Here is a 21706-nt window from a genome sequence, read left to right as displayed (position 1 = left end):
CTGGAAGAAGATAGGGGGGAGGGAGTGTGTGTGTGGGTGGGTCTTTGTCAGCCGTGCGTAGTGTTGGCCACTCGCCCCCTTGTGTGTCGTGCCGGCTTTCATAGGTGCTACTCACTAAAAGCACTTGCCACAACAGTCTGTTACAGTCTATACGGGGGATCTTTGTGTTTGTCTTTGTGTGTAGTGGGGAGCGGTAGTGTAGTGGTTAGCGTGCTGCACTACGAACCCGGCAACCCGAGTTCGATTCCCGCTCATGGCCAACACCAGTGACAATTATTTGAACCGGTCCTGGGTCTCCCCTAGGTCGACTCAGCCTTAAATGAGTACCTGGTGTCATGCGTAAACATCGCCACTGGGGAGATAAAGGCGGCCGTGCGTGGTGTTGGCCACCCACCCCCTCGTGTGCCGTGCCGGCCTTCATAGGTGCGACTGTCTAACAGCACTTGCCACAACAGTCTGTTAAGGCTACACGGGGGATCTTTGTCTTTAAATGTCTGTCTAGCCTGTATGTCTCTGGGTTTCTTTCTCCACGTGTCTGTCTCACTCTATATCTGTCTCACTCTCTCTGTCTCCGAGTCTCCCGATCATCTCCCCTCTTTGTGGCTTTGCTGGTCAGGCACGAGGACTCTGAATTTGCAAACTCTTTGGAATTCACTGCGGATACTTTGTCGAGGATCTAAAACAGCATGGATGAGAGGATATTTGTGTTGTTAGTGCGCCATAAGTAAGGCCGGAAGTAACCCTAGCAGAGAAGAAACCTGCACAAAGAGCAGAGGTATTTACTCCTTGGACCAACAGACTCCGATTTAGCACAGTTTGGCTACGTACGGTGCAAAAGAAGTTCAACGTAGGAACATTTCTCAGTCTGTTGAGACTGCTGGTGGCGGACTTGGAGATCGTACAACGGCATCGGTCCCGCTTTGTCAATCCACTGCTGGGCGGATGAAGGACCTTTTCCCCCCCCGTGTCGGTCGTGGGGGTTGTTTGACACGTTAAGAGGCTACACGGGGGACCTTTGTCTTTTGTGTCCAGGGCACGCTCGCGGAGCGAATCCGCGCCGGCGGCGCCGGCATCCCGGCGTTCTACACGGCCACGGGCTACGGCACGCTGCTGCACCAGGGTGGCGCGCCCATCAAGTACCGCTCCGACGGCACCGTTGCCATCGCCAGCGAGCCGCGCCCGGTACCGCGCCACACCACCGGCGCCAGCCGCAACACCAGCAGCCGCACTAGCGCCAGCCTTAGCATTCACAACAGTGACAGCTGTAACACCAGTAGCGACACTAGCGCCAGCCGCAACACAATTACCCACACTAGCACCAGCCTTAGCATTCACAACAGTGACAGCTGTAACATCAGTACCGACACTAGCGCCAGCCGCAACACCAGCAGCCGCACTAGCACCAGCCTTAGCATTCACGAGTGACAGCTGTAACATCAGTACTGACACTAGCACCAGTCTTAGCATTCACAACAGTGACAGCTGTAACACCAGTACTGACACTAGCTCCAGCCACAACACAAGTACCCACACTAGCTCCAGCGTTAACACCGGTACCAACACAGGTGCCAGCCTGACCATTACACCGATGCTGCTACAGCACCTCGCGCCGCGTGTATCGGATGGAAGCGGCGATGAGGGATATGCGGCCATTTAGTTAGCGTCGAAACGGATTAACCGTGCGGTGTGGGTAATGACGCGAATCCGCCGTAAGCACAGCCAGCATCACGGTCAAGTGGCCGGCGGTTGCTCGGCAACGCGCGTGAAGTGCCTACCTCACTGTAAGTGGCCCCTCCCCCCTGGATACCCCCTAAGTGGCTGACCCAGCGGGTCATCGACACGCTCGCGTCAAACTACTCGGGTGGAATTCATTTTGCTGTCGTCACGAGAGGCACCGTTGGTTGAGTTGTGAGTGGGTGGGTGGGGGGGCGGTTGGGCACAAAACAACGGGGGAGGGAGCCAGGGAGGGAGCCAGGGAGGGAGACTCGGAGGTAGGAAGAGGAAAGGAATCCAGCCAGGCGGTGATCCGGCTCAACCAATAGTCGAGTGGTGGAATTGTCGTCGTTATTGTCGGCAGTGAAATGCGTGCGCGTGATCGTTCGGTGATTTTTTTACTTTTCTCCCACCGAACTAAAGTTCTCGCGTTCCCTCTCCGCGCGCAGGCTGCCCAGTTCAACGGAAGGAACTACATCCTGGAGAAATCGATCGTCGGCGACTACGCGCTGGTCAAGGCGTGGAAGGCCGACCGTGCTGGCAACCTTATCTTCCGGTCGGGCCCCCGCGCACACACACACGCGCACGCACTCACATACCTGACATACACAGACAAAGATACCCCGAATAGCCTTCAACAGACTGTTGGGGCAAGTGCTGTTAGCGAGCACCTATGAAGGCTGGAACGGGAGGGGGGGGCAAGCACCACGCCCGACCCGACCGCCTAGTGGCGATGTTTACACAACTGCACCAGGTACTCCGTTCAGTTGACCAAGTGGAGGACCAGGACTGGTTGGCCTTGAGCAGGAATCAAACCCGGGTCGCCGGGTTCGTGGCGCAGCGCGCTGACCGGTACACTACCGCACGCACACGCGGACACACGCACAACTGACATGCACACACGCACGGGCACACGCATACCCAGGGATGGAGTGAATAGTTGGAAACTGCACTGCAGGGCCATGATCAGGCTTTGTTTCAGGCAGGTGCCGCTACATTGGGATGTTTGGCCAAGAATTCCATGAGTAGTGAGAGTTTGGTTTGGTCTGCGAGGAAACCGGAGAACCCTGATAAAACCCACTACGCTATTAAACCAGGGTGGGGGAGGGTGGGGGGTTAAATCTGAAATCTGCACACGGATCGGTGACTAGACTGCCCGGCCTGTGTGGTCTCTGCTACGGGCGTAACGACGACGTGATCCACGCGTGAATTTGCGAGTGTGACATCATTTTTCTACGTGAATACATTTTTTCATTCATTTGTGTTACAGGAAGACGGCCAGAAACTTCAACCAGCCCATGTGCAAGGCTGCTAAGTGCACCATCGCCGAGGTGACGACCGCCCTCTCTACGGTTGTTGCGTCGTCGCGTTTCAATCAGGGGGGGGGGAGGGGGATTGGTGGTGGCCAGGATGATTGAGGACCCGCGGTCGCACGCCGCTGTCCAGAAATGTGGCCAGATCGTCGCTTTGCCAAACCCAGAAATCTACTGCGGATTTATAGTCACCACGAGCAGCTTTGCATCCTTCCACTTGTCCCCGTTTTGATGGCCTCGTCGCGAGCGACGGCTTTGGCGTGGGGGGGGGGGGGGTTCCGTTCCCGAGCTGCTGCTGTGTGAACCTCTGGGGCCGTGCCCCCCACTCACCTCCCCCCCCCCCCCCACTGCGGGCGGTCACCAGGTGGAGGAGATCGTCGACGTGGGATCCTTCGTCCCCGAGGACGTCCACATCCCCGGCATCTTCGTCAAGCGCGTCATCAAGGGAAAATCGTACCAGAAGAGGATTGAGGTGCCCCCCTAACACCACCTCATCCCCCACACCGCCCCCCCCCCCCACCAACACCACCTCATCCCCCGCACCGCCCCCCCCCCCCACCAACACCACCTCATCCCCCACACCGCCCCCCCCCACCAACACCACCTCATCCCCCGCACCGCCCCCCCCCCCCCCCCACCAACATCACCTCATCCCCCGCACCGCCCCCCCCCCCCACCAACACCACCTCATCCCCCGCACCGCCCCCCCCCCCCACCAACATCACCTCATCCCCCACACCGCCCCCCCCCCACCAACACCACCTCATCCCCCGCACCGCCCCCCCCACCAACACCACCTCATCCCCCGCACCGCCCCCCCCCCCCCCACCAACATCACCTCATCCCCCACACCGCCCCCCCCCCACCAACACCACCTCATCCCCCGCACCGCCCCCCCCACCAACACCACCTCATCCCCCGCACCGCCCCCCCCCCCACCAACATCACCTCATCCCCCGCACCGCCCCCCCCCCCCACCAACACCACCTCATCCCCCGCACCGCCCCCCCCCCCCACCAACATCACCTCATCCCCAACATGTTCACCACAAGTACTGTCTGTGGTTAATGCAGGCTTGAGTCCTTTAAAAAGGTTTTATTTGGTGTTTGAACATCTGACCACCATTGCCAGAAAGGTTAAACCCTATTCTTATTTTTTCATACTTAGTATAGTTTATTATATTCTTTCAGGAGCCCTCCCCCAACTCAACCAAAAGGCCCCCCCCCCCCCTCCCCTCCTCCCCACCAATATATGCGGGGCATTTCTCTGTCCATGGTAATTCGAGAACAGAATATACAAGTAGTGGGATCCTTAGCACAACCACGCAGAGACGGGGTGGTGGGGACGGGCGCGCGGGTTGCCTCGTGCGCGCATTTCCCGAACTCGTCAATTGCTTAACGGTGAATTAAAACTCCCCCGGCGATTCGCACGGCCTGTGTCAGCCCCCCGCTTGACGGAAGCCTCCCACACGCCGCGCCGGCCGTGGAGGCGGGGGGTGGGTTGCGTTTGACCGTACTTCACCACGCTGGCCGGTTGCGGGTTTGGTGAAATGGAAGCGATTTTCCTCCTCCGGTTGGCGTTGAGGCAACGGTCGGCGCTCGCCCTCCTGTTCACGGCCCCGCAGAGCGAGTGGTGGAAACTTCACGTTCCCATGGCGGGGGCGAGTCTGTTCGTATGACATCCCCCCCCCTGTTGACTTCACCGCAAAGTGGTAGAGTACTAATTTTCACAATCAGAATCTTTATTTAGACTGCAGGAGGAATCCGATGAGCTATGAAGCTCTTTATGTCACATTTGTCCAGTAGGGGCACGGGTCATAAAGTCACAATAATAAACAATACAAACAATTCTAGGAGTGCAAAGTATAGGAAAGGTAAGCGAATCGCTAAAAATAAATACGTAAAATAGATCAAGTATATAAGTTCAAATTGCATAAGGTACACCACCAATTCCCAAGCTTGGGCAAGCCAGCAAAACAACAGCAAGAACAGTCCCAGACCACACCACGACAACAACACACAAACACACACTCCCTCAGTAAAATTGCACATTTAACATTGAACAATCGCTACACGGGGTAAGGGTGATATATACAAAATCACATTTGCTAATGCAGTTGTATCGAGCCTGGAGGGATGATGGGGCTGAGTCATTGCCCCACCCCGACCAGGATTTGAACTCTCGACTTCCGGTGGCGAGGAGCCCGCCCGCTCTACCGCTAAGGCAGCCCGGCCAGGACCAGTTCAGATATATTCGGACATCGCCTGCCACCCACGTTGAGCCGTGACCGAGAATGCAACTCGGGTGGCTAGGTTCAGAGTACGGCGTGCTGACCGCTGCACCACAACGGGGCTGCCCGGCTAATCCGTGGTGCCCGTCAGCGCGGTGGCCCTGATGAACGATTCGGGGGAAGGACATTGCAAAGAAATGCTACCGGGCTAAATTTAAAGTTTTCCACGTGCGTGACTGCTGTTTGGAGGGTAATGGTGGGCAGGGCTTCTGTTTGCCTCATTGCTATATTTACATTTGAGGGGGCAGGCAGGCAGGCAAGCGTGAAGCGCCGCCCCACTTGAGACAAAAATTGTAAATCTTCTTTCGCCGTGACTGTGCTGCTGCTGGCGAAAAAATCCAGCGGGAACCCGGGCGCAGCGGTGTGTTGGGGAACGGCCCGCAGAAGCGGATATCGTTGAGCCACTTCTAAAATGCCTTTTTTTCTTAAGTAACGTCGGGCCCACAAAGTAGTCAACCGATATTATAACTACTCAGAGATGGAATTTAGCGATGAATTTTGTTTGTTTGTTTAGTGCGTGCAGTCGTTGGGGACCAGACCAGCGACTCGCTACGCACGGGAACCCGGCTTCTAAAATCACAATTGAGTCTCCGCGAGTCCGTGGTCTCCGCGTGAATCTTTGGGTCTCTGGATCTGGGTGCGAGTCCATTGGTGACTGACCGGGCTGACACCACCTGTTGGTCTGAAACCCAGATTGCCACGTTGACCCCCTGCCCCCCGCTCTCTCCCCGGCCCCCCCCCTCCCCACACAGCGGCTGACCCTGCGGAAAAAAGGGGAGGATTCTCCCCGCCCCACCAAGGAAGCCGACATCATCCGCGAGCGAATCATCCGTCGTGCCGCACTGGAGTTTGAGGATGGCATGTACGGTATCCTCACCGCGCCAGGCTAGGTTGCCCGACCCACGAGAGTAATGAATGAATGTATGTATGCGAGTGATCTTCTTTCGCACTGTGCGTAGCCAACCGTGCTAATCGGAGGTGCGGGGGCAAGGACGACAAACTAAACACAGAAAGCTGTTTTTAAGATTTCCTGCAAAAATGCCTTCGGCTCCAGTGTACAGCTGAGCTGCGATCCGATTAATTATCTGCGATTCGATCAATTACCCCCACCGATTATCGGTTCGATTGCTCGGCGAGTAATTGGGTAACGCGGAAATACATGGGGGGGGTGGGGGGAAATCAGTGTCACCTCCGTCCCCAACGTGTGCCGTTGGACGGGGATTGGTGACGTCATCTGCGTCGTCGGCCGTGTCTTGCTGGGCCTGGGTCCCCTTGGGGGGGGTTTCTCACCTTCAGAGGGGTGGGCGCGTGGGGGAGGATGTCAGGGAGGCCACACTTTTAAAGAGGGATGAGACGGGCCGAGCGAGCGGGCTGGGCGGGCTGAGCAGGCTGAGCGGGCTCGCTCAGCCCGCTGGGCCAAGCCGGACAGGATCAGTTCAGAAATTGGGATATCACTCGCCACCGATATTGAGAATGCAACTCGGGTTGCTGCGACGGGTTTCAGATATCCGCCGCCACCGACGTTTGGTGATCACAATCGGCAATCGAATTCGGTGGGGGGGGGGGGTGGAGTGGGTGGTGTGGGGGGGGCGCCGGTGTTTGTGGCGGTTGCGTTACTCGGCGCGGGGTTTTTGGCGTTCCGCGTGAAATCGTCGCGTGGCGCGGGAGCGAGCGTTGATGGGCCTTGACGATGGTGGCGCCGCCCGCCCTGCTGCCGCCCAGCCAACCTGGGGATCGGCATCCCCATGCTCGCCAGCAACTACATCCCCGCCAACATCACGGTCAACCTGCAGAGCGAGAACGGCGTGCTGGGACTTGTGAGCACTGCACACATGCTCGCACACACATTGTCTCACGCACGCTCGCACGCACGCTCACACGCATGCTCGCACGCACGCTCACACGCGCGCACGCTCACACGCTCACACGCACGCTCACACGCACGCACGCTCACACGCTCACACGCACGCTCACACACACGCACGCTCACCTAGAGGAGGCCCAGGAACGGCTCAGATAATCGTCACTGGTGTCGGTGGCCGTGAGCAAGAATCGAACTCGGCACGCGAGCCGCCACACACACACTCGCACAACAGCAACAGCAACAGTCGTTCGCCACCGAGTGGCGGTGACGTCGCCACGGCGCTTGTGCCATGCTTGGTGCCGTTTGAGGCCACGTGATGGCAACCGTATCGAGCAGTGTTCTTCATTTCGATTTAAAGCTTTCGTGACTGCAGGGATTCATCTTCTTGGTTCTTTCGGTAAAGTCACGTAGAAGGGAAGTAATAAAATGATAAAAATAAAACATAATAAAATAATTGTATTTAAAGCTTTCGTGACTGCAGGGATTCATCTTCTTGGTTCTTTCGGTAAAGTCACGTAGAAGGGAAGTAATAAAATAATAAAAATAAAACATAATAAAATAATTATATTTAAAGCTTTCGTGACTGCAGGGATTCATCTTCTTGGTTCTTTCGGTAAAGTCACGTAGAAGGGAAGTAATAAAATAATAAAAATAAAACATAATAAAATAATTATATTTAAAGCTTTCGTGACTGCAGGGATTCATCTTCTTGGTTCTTTCGGTAAAGTCACGTAGAAGGGAAGTAATAAAATAATAAAAATAAAACATAATAAAATGATTATATTTAAAGCTTTCGTGACTGCAGGGATTCATCTTCTTGGTTCTTTCGGTAAAGTCACGTAGAAGGGAAGTAATAAAATAATAAAAATAAAACATAATAAAATGATTATATTTAAAGCTTTCGTGACTGCAGGGATTCATCTTCTTGGTTCTTTCGGTAAAGTCACGTAGAAGGGAAGTAATAAAATAATAAAAATAAAACATAATAAAATAATTATATTTAAAGCTTTCGTGACTGCAGGGATTCATCTTCTTGGTTCTTTCGGTAAAGTCACGTAGAAGGGAAGTAATAAAATAATAAAAATAAAACATAATAAAATGATTATATTTAAAGCTTTCGTGACTGCAGGGATTCATCTTCTTGGTTCTTTCGGTAAAGTCACGTAGAAGGGAAGTAATAAAATAATAAAAATAAAACATAATAAAATAATTATATTTAAAGCTTTCGTGACTGCAGGGATTCATCTTCTTGGTTCTTTCGGTAAAGTCACGTAGAAGGGAAGTAATAAAATGATAAAAATAAAACATAATAAAATAATTGTATTTAAAGCTTTCGTGACTGCAGGGATTCATCTTCTTGGTTCTTTCGGTAAAGTCACGTAGAAGGGAAGTAATAAAATAATAAAAATAAAACATAATAAAATAATTATATTTAAAGCTTTCGTGACTGCAGGGATTCATCTTCTTGGTTCTTTCGGTAAAGTCACGTAGAAGGGAAGTAATAAAATAATAAAAATAAAACATAATAAAATAATTATATTTAAAGCTTTCGTGACTGCAGGGATTCATCTTCTTGGTTCTTTCGGTAAAGTCACGTAGAAGGGAAGTAATAAAATGATAAAAATAAAACATAATAAAATAATTGTATTTAAAGCTTTCGTGACTGCAGGGATTCATCTTCTTGGTTCTTTCGGTAAAGTCACGTAGAAGGGAAGTAATCAAATAATAAAAATAAAACATAATAAAATAATTATATTTAAAGCTTTCGTGACTGCAGGGATTCATCTTCTTGGTTCTTTCGGTAAAGTCACGTAGAAGGGAAGTAATAAAATAATAAAAATAAAACATAATAAAATAATTATATTTAAAGCTTTCGTGACTGCAGGGATTCATCTTCTTGGTTCTTTCGGTAAAGTCACGTAGAAGGGAAGTAATAAAATAATAAAATAAAACATAATAAAATAATTATATTTAAAGCTTTCGTGACTGCAGGGATTCATCTTCTTGGTTCTTTCGGTAAAGTCACGTAGAAGGGAAGTAATAAAATAATAAAAATAAAACATAATAAAATAATTATATTTAAAGCTTTCGTGACTGCAGGGATTCATCTTCTTGGTTCTTTCGGTAAAGTCACGTAGAAGGGAAGTAATAAAATAATAAAATAAAACATAATAAAATAATTATATTTAAAGCTTTCGTGACTGCAGGGATTCATCTTCTTGGTTCTTTCGGTAAAGTCACGTAGAAGGGAAGTAATAAAATAATAAAAATAAAACATAATAAAATAATTTCGATTTAAAGCTTTCGTGACTGCAGGGATTCATCTTCTTGGTTCTTTCGGTAAAGTCACGTAGAAGGGAAGTAATAAAATAATAAAAATAAAACATAATAAAATAATTTCGATTTAAAGCTTTCGTGACTGCAGGGATTCATCTTCTTGGTTCTTTCGGTAAAGTCACGTAGAAGGGAAGTAATCAAATAATAAAAATAAAACATAATAAAATAATTTCGATTTAAAGCTTTCGTGACTGCAGGGATTCATCTTCTTGGTTCTTTCGGTAAAGTCACGTAGAAGGGAAGTAATCAAATAATAAAAATAAAACATTTTTAGGTTTCGATTTAAAGCTTTCGTGACTGCAGGGATTCATCTTCTTGGTTCTTTCGGTAAAGTCACGTAGAAGGGAAGTAATCGAATAATAAAAATAAAACATATTAAGGTTTCGATTTAAAGCTTTCGTGACTGCAGGGATTCATCTTCTTGGTTCTTTCGGTAAAGTCACGTAGAAGGGAAGTAATCAAATAATAAAAATAAAACATTTTTAGGTTTCGATTTAAAGCTTTCGTGACTGCAGGGATTCATCTTCTTGGTTCTTTCGGTAAAGTCACGTAGAAGGGAAGCAATAAAATAATAAAAATAAAACATTTTTAGGTTTCGATTTAAAGCTTTCGTGACTGCAGGGATTCATCTTCTTGGTTCTTTCGGTAAAGTCACGTAGAAGGGAAGTAATCAAATAATAAAAATAAAACATTTTTAGGTTTCGATTTAAAGCTTTCGTGACTGCAGGGATTCATCTTCTTGGTTCTTTCGGTAAAGTCACGTAGAAGGGAAGTAATCAAATAATAAAAATAAAACATTTTTAGGTTTCGATTTAAAGCTTTCGTGACTGCAGGGATTCATCTTCTTGGTTCTTTCGGTAAAGTCACGTAGAAGGGAAGCAATAAAATAATAAAAATAAAACATTTTTAGGTTTCGATTTAAAGCTTTCGTGACTGCAGGGATTCATCTTCTTGGTTCTTTCGGTAAAGTCACGTAGAAGGGAAGTAATCAAATAATAAAAATAAAACATTTTTAGGTTTCGATTTAAAGCTTTCGTGACTGCAGGGATTCATCTTCTTGGTTCTTTCGGTAAAGTCACGTAGAAGGGAAGTAATCAAATAATAAAAATAAAACATAATAAAATAAAATAATTCTCACGACGTTTTGGCTACAACGCAAGCAGCCGTCTTCAGGTGAAGAATGAGACACTACCAAGCTAGGAGCTTATATATAAGCTGCGTTGGAGGTGGAAGAGCGCCTTAACAAAAAGAATGTGCATATGAAGAGGAATTTAGCATATTCATGGAAAATGCGTAGTAGGTGGGCGGGGGGGTTTCAAAGTCATATTATGCCCATGCATTATGCAGGATCAGCAGCACCAAGGGGGGGTGCAGGGATTAGCAGTAACAAAGGAAAGGAATGTTAATGATATGTAGCTGCAGTTACTCAACAACCACGTAGAAAACTAAAGTATAAACTACATAAAAAACTAAAGTATAAACTGCATAGCACCATCAGTATACTTACTATACTCTACACTAAGCTGAGTTACTAACAGCAAGTAATACATTACAATTCTACGTCGTAAAAATTATATAATATGCTTCCATCTAAACTTTATTCTCTTGCATCACACGAGCATATACCGTACTATATACTGCCATAGATAAACCCAACATTAAATTATATACTGTATTGCTGTAAACCAACCTATACCTTATACATTTTAATATAACACTGTATTATTCTACACACCCTAATGTGTATCGAAATGGTTTATTACGTCCTTCCAATGATTGCTAAGCCAGAATCCATCTTCTCGGTTAAAATTGTCTCTGTGTTTGTATATGTATATGTGGATCGCCTCATTCCTCTTCATATGCACATTCTTTTTGTTAAGGCGCTCTTCCACCTCCAACACAGCTTATATATAAGCTTCTAGCTTGGTAGTGTCTCATTCTTCACCTGAAGACGGCTGCTTGCGTTGTAGCCGAAACGTCGTGAGAATTATTTTATTTTATTATGTTTTATTTTTATTATTTTATTACTTCCCTTCTACGTGACTTTACCGAAAGAACCGAGAAGAGTGTTCTTCATTGCAAGGCCCGTGGGCCACTGGAGGCTCCTGGTGGCCATTAGTTGCGGCCCCTGAACACTGGTTACAGAACCTCCGATTAGCACGGCTGGCTACGTACGGTGCGAAAGAAGTTCAACGTACACGCACGTACAGAACTTGCCGCGGGTGTAGAGAGAGAGGGTGTTGATGTTGTCGCCGTTGTCCGGTGCAGGGCCCGTACCCGCTGGAGGGGGAGCAGGACCCTGACCTCATCAATGCAGGTACGACAGCCTCAGCCAAGCCGCACACGCACATTGCTAGAGACAAGTCGGACGAACGATGCCCACGCGTGCGTTCTCTGACTCCCGTATATGGAGGGCGATCGCGAGCACCTGCCCTTGCCATCTGGAGAAGGAGGACATGGAAATGAGGTGGCACCGCGTGCGATGCCGTCGTGGTGGAGGGACGGGGAACGGAGCCGCTGGGTTCGGTTGGGTTTTTAAAAATGGTTCTGGCCTCGTGATGTGGGCAGTGGGCGGAGCTACTGGAGTAGTGGGCGGAGTTAACTGAACGATGGGTGGGGCTATGTAAATAATGGGTGGGGCTACCTGATAAATGGGCGAGGCCACTTGGGTAGTGGGTGGGACGACCAATTCCAAGACCCACCATTCTAGGCTGTGACGTCACCACAGCGCCTGTGCCAGGCCAGGTGCTCTTTGAGGCCACGTGAAATGTCGAAGGCTCGCTGACAGGAGGTCTAGGGACAGACCCAGCAGGTGCCATGGGTTGGCTGACTGGGGTATGCACCACCAGCTGTACCCAGTGCCAGATTATCCTAGTAGCAAAAGTAGCAAAACAAATACTACGGGCCCCGCACTTTCAAGGGCCCCTGCGCTAAATGCTTTCAAGCTATCAATTCCGGTTCAGTGATTCTGCACTTGCTCTATTACCATAGTACTATACCGCCTTCAACTTTTACGAACGACTGGGTGTTTAAGGTTAGCGGTTTGTCGTATTATCTGGCTGTATTGCAAATTAAAAAATACAATAACTTTACTGTGCAAGTTAAATATTTGTGTTTTTAATATTAAAATGTTTTTATTATTTCGGGCTCCTTTATAACATATGCTACAGGCCCCGCACTATCTTAATCGGGCACTGGCTGTACCCTCTACAGTGCTAACGAGTGGGGGTACAGCTGGGACTACCTGAGCAGTTGGCGAGTGAGAATCTCTATTCGGTTGTTTTTTGCTGTTGCTCCGATTGCTATTTAGGCTTCACTGCCGTACTTTATTTCGATGTCGTATCGCTCGCTGCTGCCGGTGGGACACTCCCTGCTCTCTGGAGCTCTCTCCCACCTCGGTGCAACGGCGCCGTGACCTTGACCCTGCGGTGTGTGTGTCGCGGTTCCCCAGGCAAGGAGACGGTGACCGTCATCCCCGGATCGTCTTACTTCTCCAGCGACGAGTCCTTCGCCATGATCCGCGGGTCAGTTCTAGTGGAACGTGGCGCGCCCCCCACCTACTACTACCACCCCTCCAAGTTGTGTGGTGGGGGGGGAGGGGGTTAAATGAAGTCACGTGACAAAATGGGGGGGGGGGGGGTGCGGGGGACATTGCTTGGGACGATGTCGGCAGATGTTAAGTAGAGGGGAGAAATAAAAAGTCAGTTTATTCTGCGTGGAGAAACGGTTTAGTTTAACAGCACAAACCGCGCGCACGCCGCTCCCGCCTTTAATAGGTGCTCGCAAACAGCACTCGCCCCCCCGTCCTGCCCCCAATACCCCTTGCGATAGGCTAAGCAGGGTCAAGGGGAAGAGCCCTTGTGTGCTGTGCGGGGCGTTGACATGCGCGGTGTGCCGGCGTGTGCGGACCGCAGGGGCCACGTGAACCTCACCATGCTGGGCGCCATGCAGGTGTCGCGGTACGGTGACCTGGCAAACTGGATGATTCCGGTAGGAGCTGGAGCTGTGCCGCCTTGCATCAACACACGCACGCACGCACGCACACGGCAGCAGTAGCAGCCACTTCATTGGGGGGAGAGTAGGGAGGGTTGCGCGTCTGTCCGACGCGCTGTTTGGCCGTGCCGCAAGGCGTCGCTCGCCTAGACGCCCGACACGCCGCTCCACAACCCAGGCAGCTTCCTTCATTCGGTTTTGAGAAATGAAGGAAGCTGCCAAGCGCTGTTGGGGGACTGGCTGCGGGGGATGGGCTCTGCCTCTCTGCTTGGCTTTGTTCTGGGGTTACGAAAATAAATGTACGATGCTACGTGTGGCTTGCGTCAAGGGTGGGGGAAGTTTTGCCTTTGTCTGTACAAGTGTGGGGAACGTTAGCGGAGCGGTTAGCGCGCTGCACTCCGAACCCGGCGACCCGAGTTTGATTCCCGCTCGTGGCCAATACCAGTGACGATTATCTGAACTGGTTCTGGGCCTCCCTTGACTCGATGTGTCAACATCGCCACTAGGGAGACAAAGGTTGCTGGGCATAGAGCTGGCCACCCCCACCCCATTGTGTGCTATGCCGGCCTTCATAAGTGGCACTCTTTAACGGTACTTGCCCCAACAGTATGTGAAGGCTATATGGGTGGTCTTTGTCTTTGTGCAGGGTAAAATGGTGAAGGGCATGGGTGGTGCTATGGATCTGGTGGCCAGCGCTGGCACAAAGGTGGTCATCACGATGGAACACAACGCCAAGGTAGGGGCCGCCCTATGTCGTTCAACACACATAATCACACATTCACATGTGCGCACACACACACGCATGAGCACACACACACAACAACAACAACCGCCATTCGCCACTAAGTGGCGGTGACGTCACCACGATGCTTGTGCCAGGCCAAGTGCACCTTGAGGCCACGTGAAGTGTCGAAAGCCCGCTGGCAGGAGGTCACGGGGCAGACCCAGGTGCCACTGGTCGACTGACCGAGATGACCGAGATGACTGGCTGATGCACCACCTGTGCCCCCTACTGTGCTAACTTGCTGTGCTTTAGCCACCCGGCGCTCCGCTCGTTGTTGTGAGCGTCGCTCCTCCGCCCTCCGTTGTTGTTGGAGGGCGACTGCCTCCAACTGCCCAGTAGCGTCCTTCACGAGCCTCCTCCACTGAGGCCGATCTTGACACCGCTGGTACCAGTCATCGGCAAGTCCACTCAGCTCCACGTCCTCCTGTACCACATCACTCCATCTCTTCTCCAGCCCGTGCCGCGCCCGTCTAGCCCCCTCGATCCGGCCGAACAAAAGCTGTTTAGGCATGCGGTGGCTGGGCATGCGGGCTACATGACCCAGCCAACGCAGCCTTGCCTGCCGGAGGAGCTCACTGATGGGACTTTGCCCAGATCTTTCAAGGATTTGTGAGCTCCTCACACAATCCAGCCTGGTTAAACCCAGGATGGATCGTAGGCAGGCCAGCCTAAATGTTTCCAACCGGCGAAGATGCTCCACCAGGGGGGTCCACGTCTCGCAAGCGTAGAGAAGGGAGGGAATGACCGTGGCCGAGAAGACCTGAAGCTTCGTGCGGAGCGACAGACCAGGTAGCTTCCACACAGCGTTACGCAACCGATGAAAAGATATTGCCGCTCGACTGATTCGGAGTGAGACCTCTGCTGATAGACTGGAGCCGGTCATAAGCACACTGCCCAGGTATGGGAAACTCTCCACTCTCTCCACAACTGCCCCATCACCAATTGGGAGTTGTGGGGGTGGAGTGTCCGATGGTACAAAATACCCAGGCAGGTGCTTGGTTTTGGTGGGGCTGATGGTAAGGCCCCACCTCTTAGTGGCACGCTCCAGTCTCAGCAGCAGCGCCTCCAACTCCTCTTCTGAATGAGCAGCTATTACCAAATCATCGGCATACATAACGTGGTTGACCAATAAGGAGCCATCCCTTGATCGCACCCGGGCGTCGATCAGCCTCCCATTATATCTGTACCAAACGGAAATTCCCCCGGTACAGCTATTGAAGGCTTCACGAACTACGCGGTCAAAATAGATGTTAAATAATGTGGGAGCCAGAGGACATCCCTGTCACACGAGAACACACATGCACGCGCACATACGCACACACGCACGAGCACACACACACACACACGCGCGTGTGCCGTACGTACGCCCCGTGTAAATCCGAGCTGTGTGCCCGGCACACGATGTTATCACTGGGCCTTTCATTCGGAAACGCCATAAAAAAACACAAGCAGCATCATTATCCTCCTCCACCTCCACGGTGGTTGGGGGAGGGGGAAACGGGGTGGGGGGGCAGGGTGGGGTGGGGTGGGGGGGCAGGGTGGGGCAGGGTGGGGGGGCGGGGTGGGGGGGCGGGGTGGGAGGGGAGCGGTGGGGGGGCGGTGGCGGGGGTGGCCGTGTTGCTCAGGACGTCCTTGCAGGTTGCGTGCCGATATCCTGGGAACCGCAAAAGCTGCGCCGCGTCGCCACGAGTCGCCCACCAGCCGTAGTCCCCCCCCCCCCTCGATGCCGGGCACTCGTTCTCCGTGGCGTGACGCAGCACGGCGTGACGTTGCTGGTTCTGCCGCTCCACCCATTCCGCCTGCCTTGCGGGTGATGTTGTACACGGCGATCGATGGGCTCTTGTTCCAGCGAGCAGCATATCGGCACGCGCCCTGCAAATGACTTGGACGAAATGAGTCGGCCCTGGTCGGTCAACAGCCGTTTTGGGGTGGGGGCGACAAAGCCCGTTGGTAAAGACCTCTGCAATGGACCGTGCGTTGTACGGTCCGCTGGGGGCCAGGCCATTGGCCGGCGAGGGTAGAAGTCGGTCCGCCACCCGCTCACCTGCTCGTTTGTGAGCGGCCTCGATCGTAAGCACAGCCGCTTGTTTGCTATCGAGGCTTTGTGTGTTTGTGTGTGTGGCGCGTCCACTGAATTATTAACCGGTGAGCCGCTCGAGCAATGGAGGCCGGTCTAAAGTTATGACAAACGGGCTGAATGGGTCAGGCAAGCCTGTTAAGGCGACACGGGGGATCTTTGTCTATGCAGGGCGGTGGTTTCAAGATCCTGGAGGAGTGCAAGTTGCCCCTGACTGGCAAGAACTGCGTGGACCGCATCATCACGGAGAAGGTGACCACCGCATGTACCTGTGACGTGTGATGGCGTGCGCTAATTGGTGATGAGTTGTAGTGATGAGTGATGATGCACTGGTGACGCGTAGTGACGGACGTGTGACGGACGTGTGACGGAGGTTTGTGCTGCGTGGGGAACGCCCCGTTGGGTGTCCGTTTGGCTGTCGCTGCAAGCGAGTCTGGTTGTGCATCTATCCACGTGGCCTCAACGTGCACCTAGCCTGCCACACGCGACATGGTGACGTCACCGCCACTTATGGTTGTAGTTGGTGCATCTGTGAGTCGAGGCCCAGAATGCCCTCGAGTCTCCACCGCATCCCGGAAGCTCGGCATCTCGTGCTCGGATGTGCTCCCGGTGCAGCAGCAACACACCTCTTGTTGTTGTCGTTGTTGTGCTTGCCCCTCTTCACGATGCGACGCTGTTCCTGCTGCCGCTGTCCCAGGCGGTGTTTGACGTGGACAAGGACCAGGGCCTGACTCTGACCGAGGTGTGGAATGGCTTCTCCGTCGAGGACATCAAGGCCTGCACTGGCAGCGGCTTCCAGGTCAGTTGCCCTCCCCCAACCCCATCCCTCCCCCCCCACCCCCCCACGCCTTCGGCCACGCGACGAGGTCATCCGTGTAAATAAATGTCGCTGGACGGGAGGTCACGGGGTGTGGCTCTGGAGCAATACCGACTGTAGGCCGCTGTGAGACGTTGGGCGTCGGATACAGCTATCGTGCTGTGACGGTTCCACCTGAAGACGGAAGCTTGTGTTGCCTCCGAAACGACGTGATTTTAATTTTATTTACTTTCATTAATTTTAAAAAATTTTACCTACGTGACTTTACCGAAAAAACCTAAGAATAACAAGCGGGTGACTCGCGTTGTCACCCCGCTCGTTTTGGGGTTGGATCCGATTTGTGTGAGCCTGCGTGCGTGCGTGGGTGCGTGCGTGTTTTTGTACGGCGCCTTGTGAGCTCTGGGTGAAAAGCGCTTCAGAAGTGTACACTCTTATTTTTAAATCCTTTATATTAAGTTCACTTGCTTGCTTGCGCGCTTACGACCGTGCAAATCTTTCGGTCATTTTTTACCCACTTCCCGTGATCCAATCGAGCTGACATTTTGCACACAGACTCGTTGTGTGTGACAATTTATTTTCGTGAAAAAAAATTTCCTAAATTTTCCACTTTTTAGGAAAAAAAAAATTTCATATTTAATTTAAAATACCAATGTGATAAAAATGAAACTCTTACTCAAGAAAAACAGAAGTGAATAATAAAATAAAACCGATGCCACGCATATAAAGGATTTATAGTGAAAAACTTTGTTTTTACGGGTTAATTTTTATTCACTCTACGATTAACGTGGCCGGTTTTCTGTCGGGCGAGTTCCAAATGGCAACACGAAGTTTCTATTACGGTTTCGGATGGAGACATTGCACCCCCCTCCCCCACACCACCCCCTCTCCCCACGTTACAGACGGACACAGCTAATACACGAACGCTTTCAACCTTAGTTGGACAGCGTTCATGAAATGCTCACTTGTGTGGCCCGACTTGGCTGCTGCAATTGCATTCCTGTTCAGTCACCCACTACCAGACAAGAACAACCACCAAAGACAAAGATCCCCCGTATAGCCTTAACAGCCTGTTGGGGCAAGTGCTGTCTAGCAAGCACCTATGAAGGCCGGGCACGCCTTTGTCTCCCTAGTGGCGATGTTTACACACCGCACCAGGTACTAATTTGAAGCCGAGTCGACCTAGGGGAGGCCCAGGACCGGTTCAGATAATCATCACTGGTGTTGGCCGTGAGCGGGACTCAAACACGGGTTGCCGGGTTCGCACCGCGGCGCGCTAACCGCTACACCACCGCTCCCCATCACCACCACGACGACTCGCTTGTGCAGCTACACTACAGCAGAGGCATCAGTGCCAGATTAAGCCGGTAGAGGAGTTCCTTTAATCGCCCCCCACCCACCTCTCCCTATCTCCACCATCCCTGAAAAGAAACCCCGGCGCTCGGATTTGAACGCAGCGTTGGGCTCACTTCCCCAGCTGCCTGTTGACTTTTGGCAGCCGGGCGTCGTCGCTCGTCACGATAGCGTTGTGTAACGTCCATGTAACGTCACGCAACAGAAGTGGTGGCAGCCATTTACACGAGACACGCGACACGTGTCACCCCGAGGATTATTCCTGGCGGTCACGGATAAAAAGGATGCTTTCTCGGAGCGTTCCGGTGTGCTTTGGGGGAGCGGTGGGTGGGGCTGTGGTTGATCAGCAGCATTCGGTTGGGCACAATTACTAAAACTTTTCATTAAAATTTTACCAGGTAAGGCCCACTGAGCTATGTAGCTCTTTTTCAGAAGCGACCTGGCTATCACAAACGATAGCTCAACGAAGTAGCTTTTCACGTGGAAATGTACAGCAGCCAAATACTCTAAATCAGTGGTTCTTAACCTGGGTTCGATCGAACCCCAGGGGCTCGGTGAGTCAGTCTCAGGGGTTCGGCGGAGGTTAAGACACACACCCGACTCATATGATTGTGCACCAGTAAAACATATACCTATGTTTTGAATTTGAAAACATCATATTTTATTTTTCCAATTAAGAAGGGTTCGGTGAATGCGCATATGAAACTGGTGGGGTTCGGTACCTCCAAAAAGGTTAAGAACCACTGCTCTAAATGCATGTTGATTCTTAATGTGGAGGGAAAAACCGGAGGACCCGGAGACAAATCCATGCGACCACAGGGAGAGAGACACGCAAACTCCAAATATATAGCAGCAGGCGCCAGGGTTGGGATTGAACCCACAACCTCCTGTATACCAGGCGAGGTAGGTCACATCTTGTCGCCCTGGTACCCGACGTTTCACGCCGTGCCTCGGGACCATCTTCAGGATCCGATTTTGCAGAAAGCTGGCTCGGCCCACCCACGAAAGCGAAACGTCTTTGGACGTCGTGCCCAGCGGCGCGTGGCATGACCCGTAGACACCGTTGAGCGGGGGGGGGGCGTTAGTGGTTGCCTTTGCCTGAACTTGCACAAACGATTGATTTCCAGGTTACGTTTTAGTTTTTGTTCCTAGAGGGCAACAGAGTGGAGGGGATGTGTTCAACGTTGGTGCAAAGAAGCTCGTGGCGCGGACACCCGTGGCGCCGTTGCGCTCGACGCGTCTCAAAAACGTTGGCGGCGCGCCACGTCGATGCAACGGGATTGTCCGATTGGCCGCTTTATTTTTGCACTTTAATGACTCGGATTTGAACGACCGTGAATATTGAGTTTGGAAGCGGCCCGGGGCAGCGGTGCTCCTACGATGTCCCCGTGGAGTCGGCCAAACGGCAATTGTTGGCACCGCTTTCTGGCCGACCCTCCACCGCCTGACGTAACCCAACGTCGGGTGGTGGAGGGCTCTCGTATACCATCGATCCGACCAGACGGTTACGTGGCCTCGTGCAAATTTTTTTTTAACAAAAACAACAACTCTGCATCGTCGTCATTGCATCGGGTGGTTCGGTTGCTAACGGACGTCGTCCCCTTCCCTTGCACAGGTTTCTCCGGACCTGAAGCCCATGCAGCAGGTTTGAGGAGCCATGAGGAGCCATGAGGAGCCACACGCAGCTGCGCACGCAGCCGCCCACGCGGCGCATCAAACCGGGGTCGCGATCATCGATGCAGCGTTACCATCGACCTACCCCACCCCCCCCCCCCAAAAAAAAACTGCAGAGTCGGCGGAGGGGGCGTGGTGTAGGTGCTTTTCCATGAGCCAGTTACGGGGGGGGGGGGGGGGGTGGGTGCATCACCTTTTTTTATGGTAAAAACTTTTAATCGCACGCCGGTGAGCTCCGGAACCCCGCTCGATCGTGTGGCTTCGGCTCGCACGCCGGCATTCCTGTCAAAGCAGCAGCGGCGGCGAGCAGGAAGGTTGCCACCCATCCTTTGGTTTTCCCAGGATCCTCTTCTGCCCGCGGCAGCTGTCCCGTGGGGGGAAATCTGTCCCGAAGTCTTCCGATGTATGTTGACAGTGTCCCTGCTGTTTTGTCTGTGGTGCCTACGACCGGCACACCGCCGGTCGTTCGGGATTCCTCCTCTCTGCTGGGCACCGAGAGAGGATCATCAGTCTTCTTACCGTCCGTGTGTTTTTTTTGTGCGTATTATTTGGAGGTGGCAGCCGCTGTATCCGCGCGAGCGCTTTCTCTCAATGTGAATTACCGCTCAAGGTGTTACGCTTTTATACTGCTGTAGGCGGTCGTGTCGTACACACGCGCGCACACGCGCACAAGCCCGTATATGTAGAAATCGGGTGCACTAATCACCCTGTGAAGTGAAACTGAGATGGTATTGCAGGATATATTATGCAAAATGTAAATCGATTTTAGTAATAACTGCTCGGCGTTCCGCCAGTTTCTCCGCTCGCCGAGAGCACATTTTCGCGTCCGCTCGCGAAATCTCGCGGCTGCCGGTGGTGGTGGACGTCCGACTTATTAATACTACTCTTTTAATCAAAGTAGTGAGCAATATCATACTCCACCCCACCTCCACGCTCACCCTCCCCTCCCCCCACTCGTGGCGCAGCAGTTATCATAGTTTGTCACGCGCTGCGTGGCTCATGCAGCAGCCGCCGTTCGGTGTCGCGTTGGGTGCACGGTTTAGTTGTGACGTCACACGTCAACCCCCCCCCCCCCCCCCGTTGTACATTTACACACGCGACATGACTCTGGAGATGACCCCCCCTCCCCCTTCCACCCATAAAAGCACCATCTGTACAGCAAGCCACCAAATCCACTCCTTTGGAGCGGGGGCATCCACCCCCCCCCCCCCACCATTTTTTGTGCAAAGTTGTAACCGTAAATAAACATATCGATAGGATTTTGCTGTATCAGTGCCGCTTGATTTTTTCATGTTACGGTGTAAAGTCTGTGTGGTTTACACGACAGAGACTAAGGTCCCCTGTGTAGCCTGCGCAGGCTGTTGGACCAAGTGCTGTTGGCCAGCACCCTGTGAAGGCCGGCAGGGCACAGGAGGGGCCGATGTTTGCACATCACCACCAGTTACTCATTTTAGTCCGAGTCGGCCTCGGGGAGAGGCTCAGGATCAATTTAAA

At 51.9% G+C, this 21706-nt stretch overlaps 1 protein-coding gene across 1 annotated transcript in view; it reads left to right on the top strand.

Annotated features, from left to right (window-relative positions):
* Window positions 1-21471, top strand: part of LOC133349609 (succinyl-CoA:3-ketoacid coenzyme A transferase 1, mitochondrial-like) — a 35794-nt gene extending 14323 nt beyond the window's left edge. Inside the window, exons 5-17 of the mRNA XM_061563171.1 lie at window positions 1033-1182; window positions 2163-2269; window positions 2984-3044; window positions 3391-3498; window positions 6069-6183; window positions 7039-7133; window positions 11786-11834; window positions 12969-13041; window positions 13432-13507; window positions 14157-14246; window positions 16543-16623; window positions 17069-17170; window positions 20154-21471. Coding sequence (XP_061419155.1) covers window positions 1033-1182; window positions 2163-2269; window positions 2984-3044; window positions 3391-3498; window positions 6069-6183; window positions 7039-7133; window positions 11786-11834; window positions 12969-13041; window positions 13432-13507; window positions 14157-14246; window positions 16543-16623; window positions 17069-17170; window positions 20154-20189 — 1143 coding nt within the window. The 3' untranslated portion in view covers window positions 20190-21471. The remainder of the gene's footprint in view (window positions 1-1032; window positions 1183-2162; window positions 2270-2983; window positions 3045-3390; window positions 3499-6068; window positions 6184-7038; window positions 7134-11785; window positions 11835-12968; window positions 13042-13431; window positions 13508-14156; window positions 14247-16542; window positions 16624-17068; window positions 17171-20153) is intronic.
* Window positions 21472-21706: the final 235 nt, after the last annotated feature.

This window comes from Lethenteron reissneri, chromosome 4 (genome assembly GCF_015708825.2).
Source record: "Lethenteron reissneri isolate LAM-NWPU_2019-01 chromosome 4, ASM1570882v1, whole genome shotgun sequence".
Taxonomy (NCBI): domain Eukaryota; kingdom Metazoa; phylum Chordata; class Hyperoartia; order Petromyzontiformes; family Petromyzontidae; genus Lethenteron; species Lethenteron reissneri.
The sequence above is the reverse complement of the archived record's forward strand: the minus strand, read 5'-3'. Positions and strand labels throughout refer to the sequence as shown.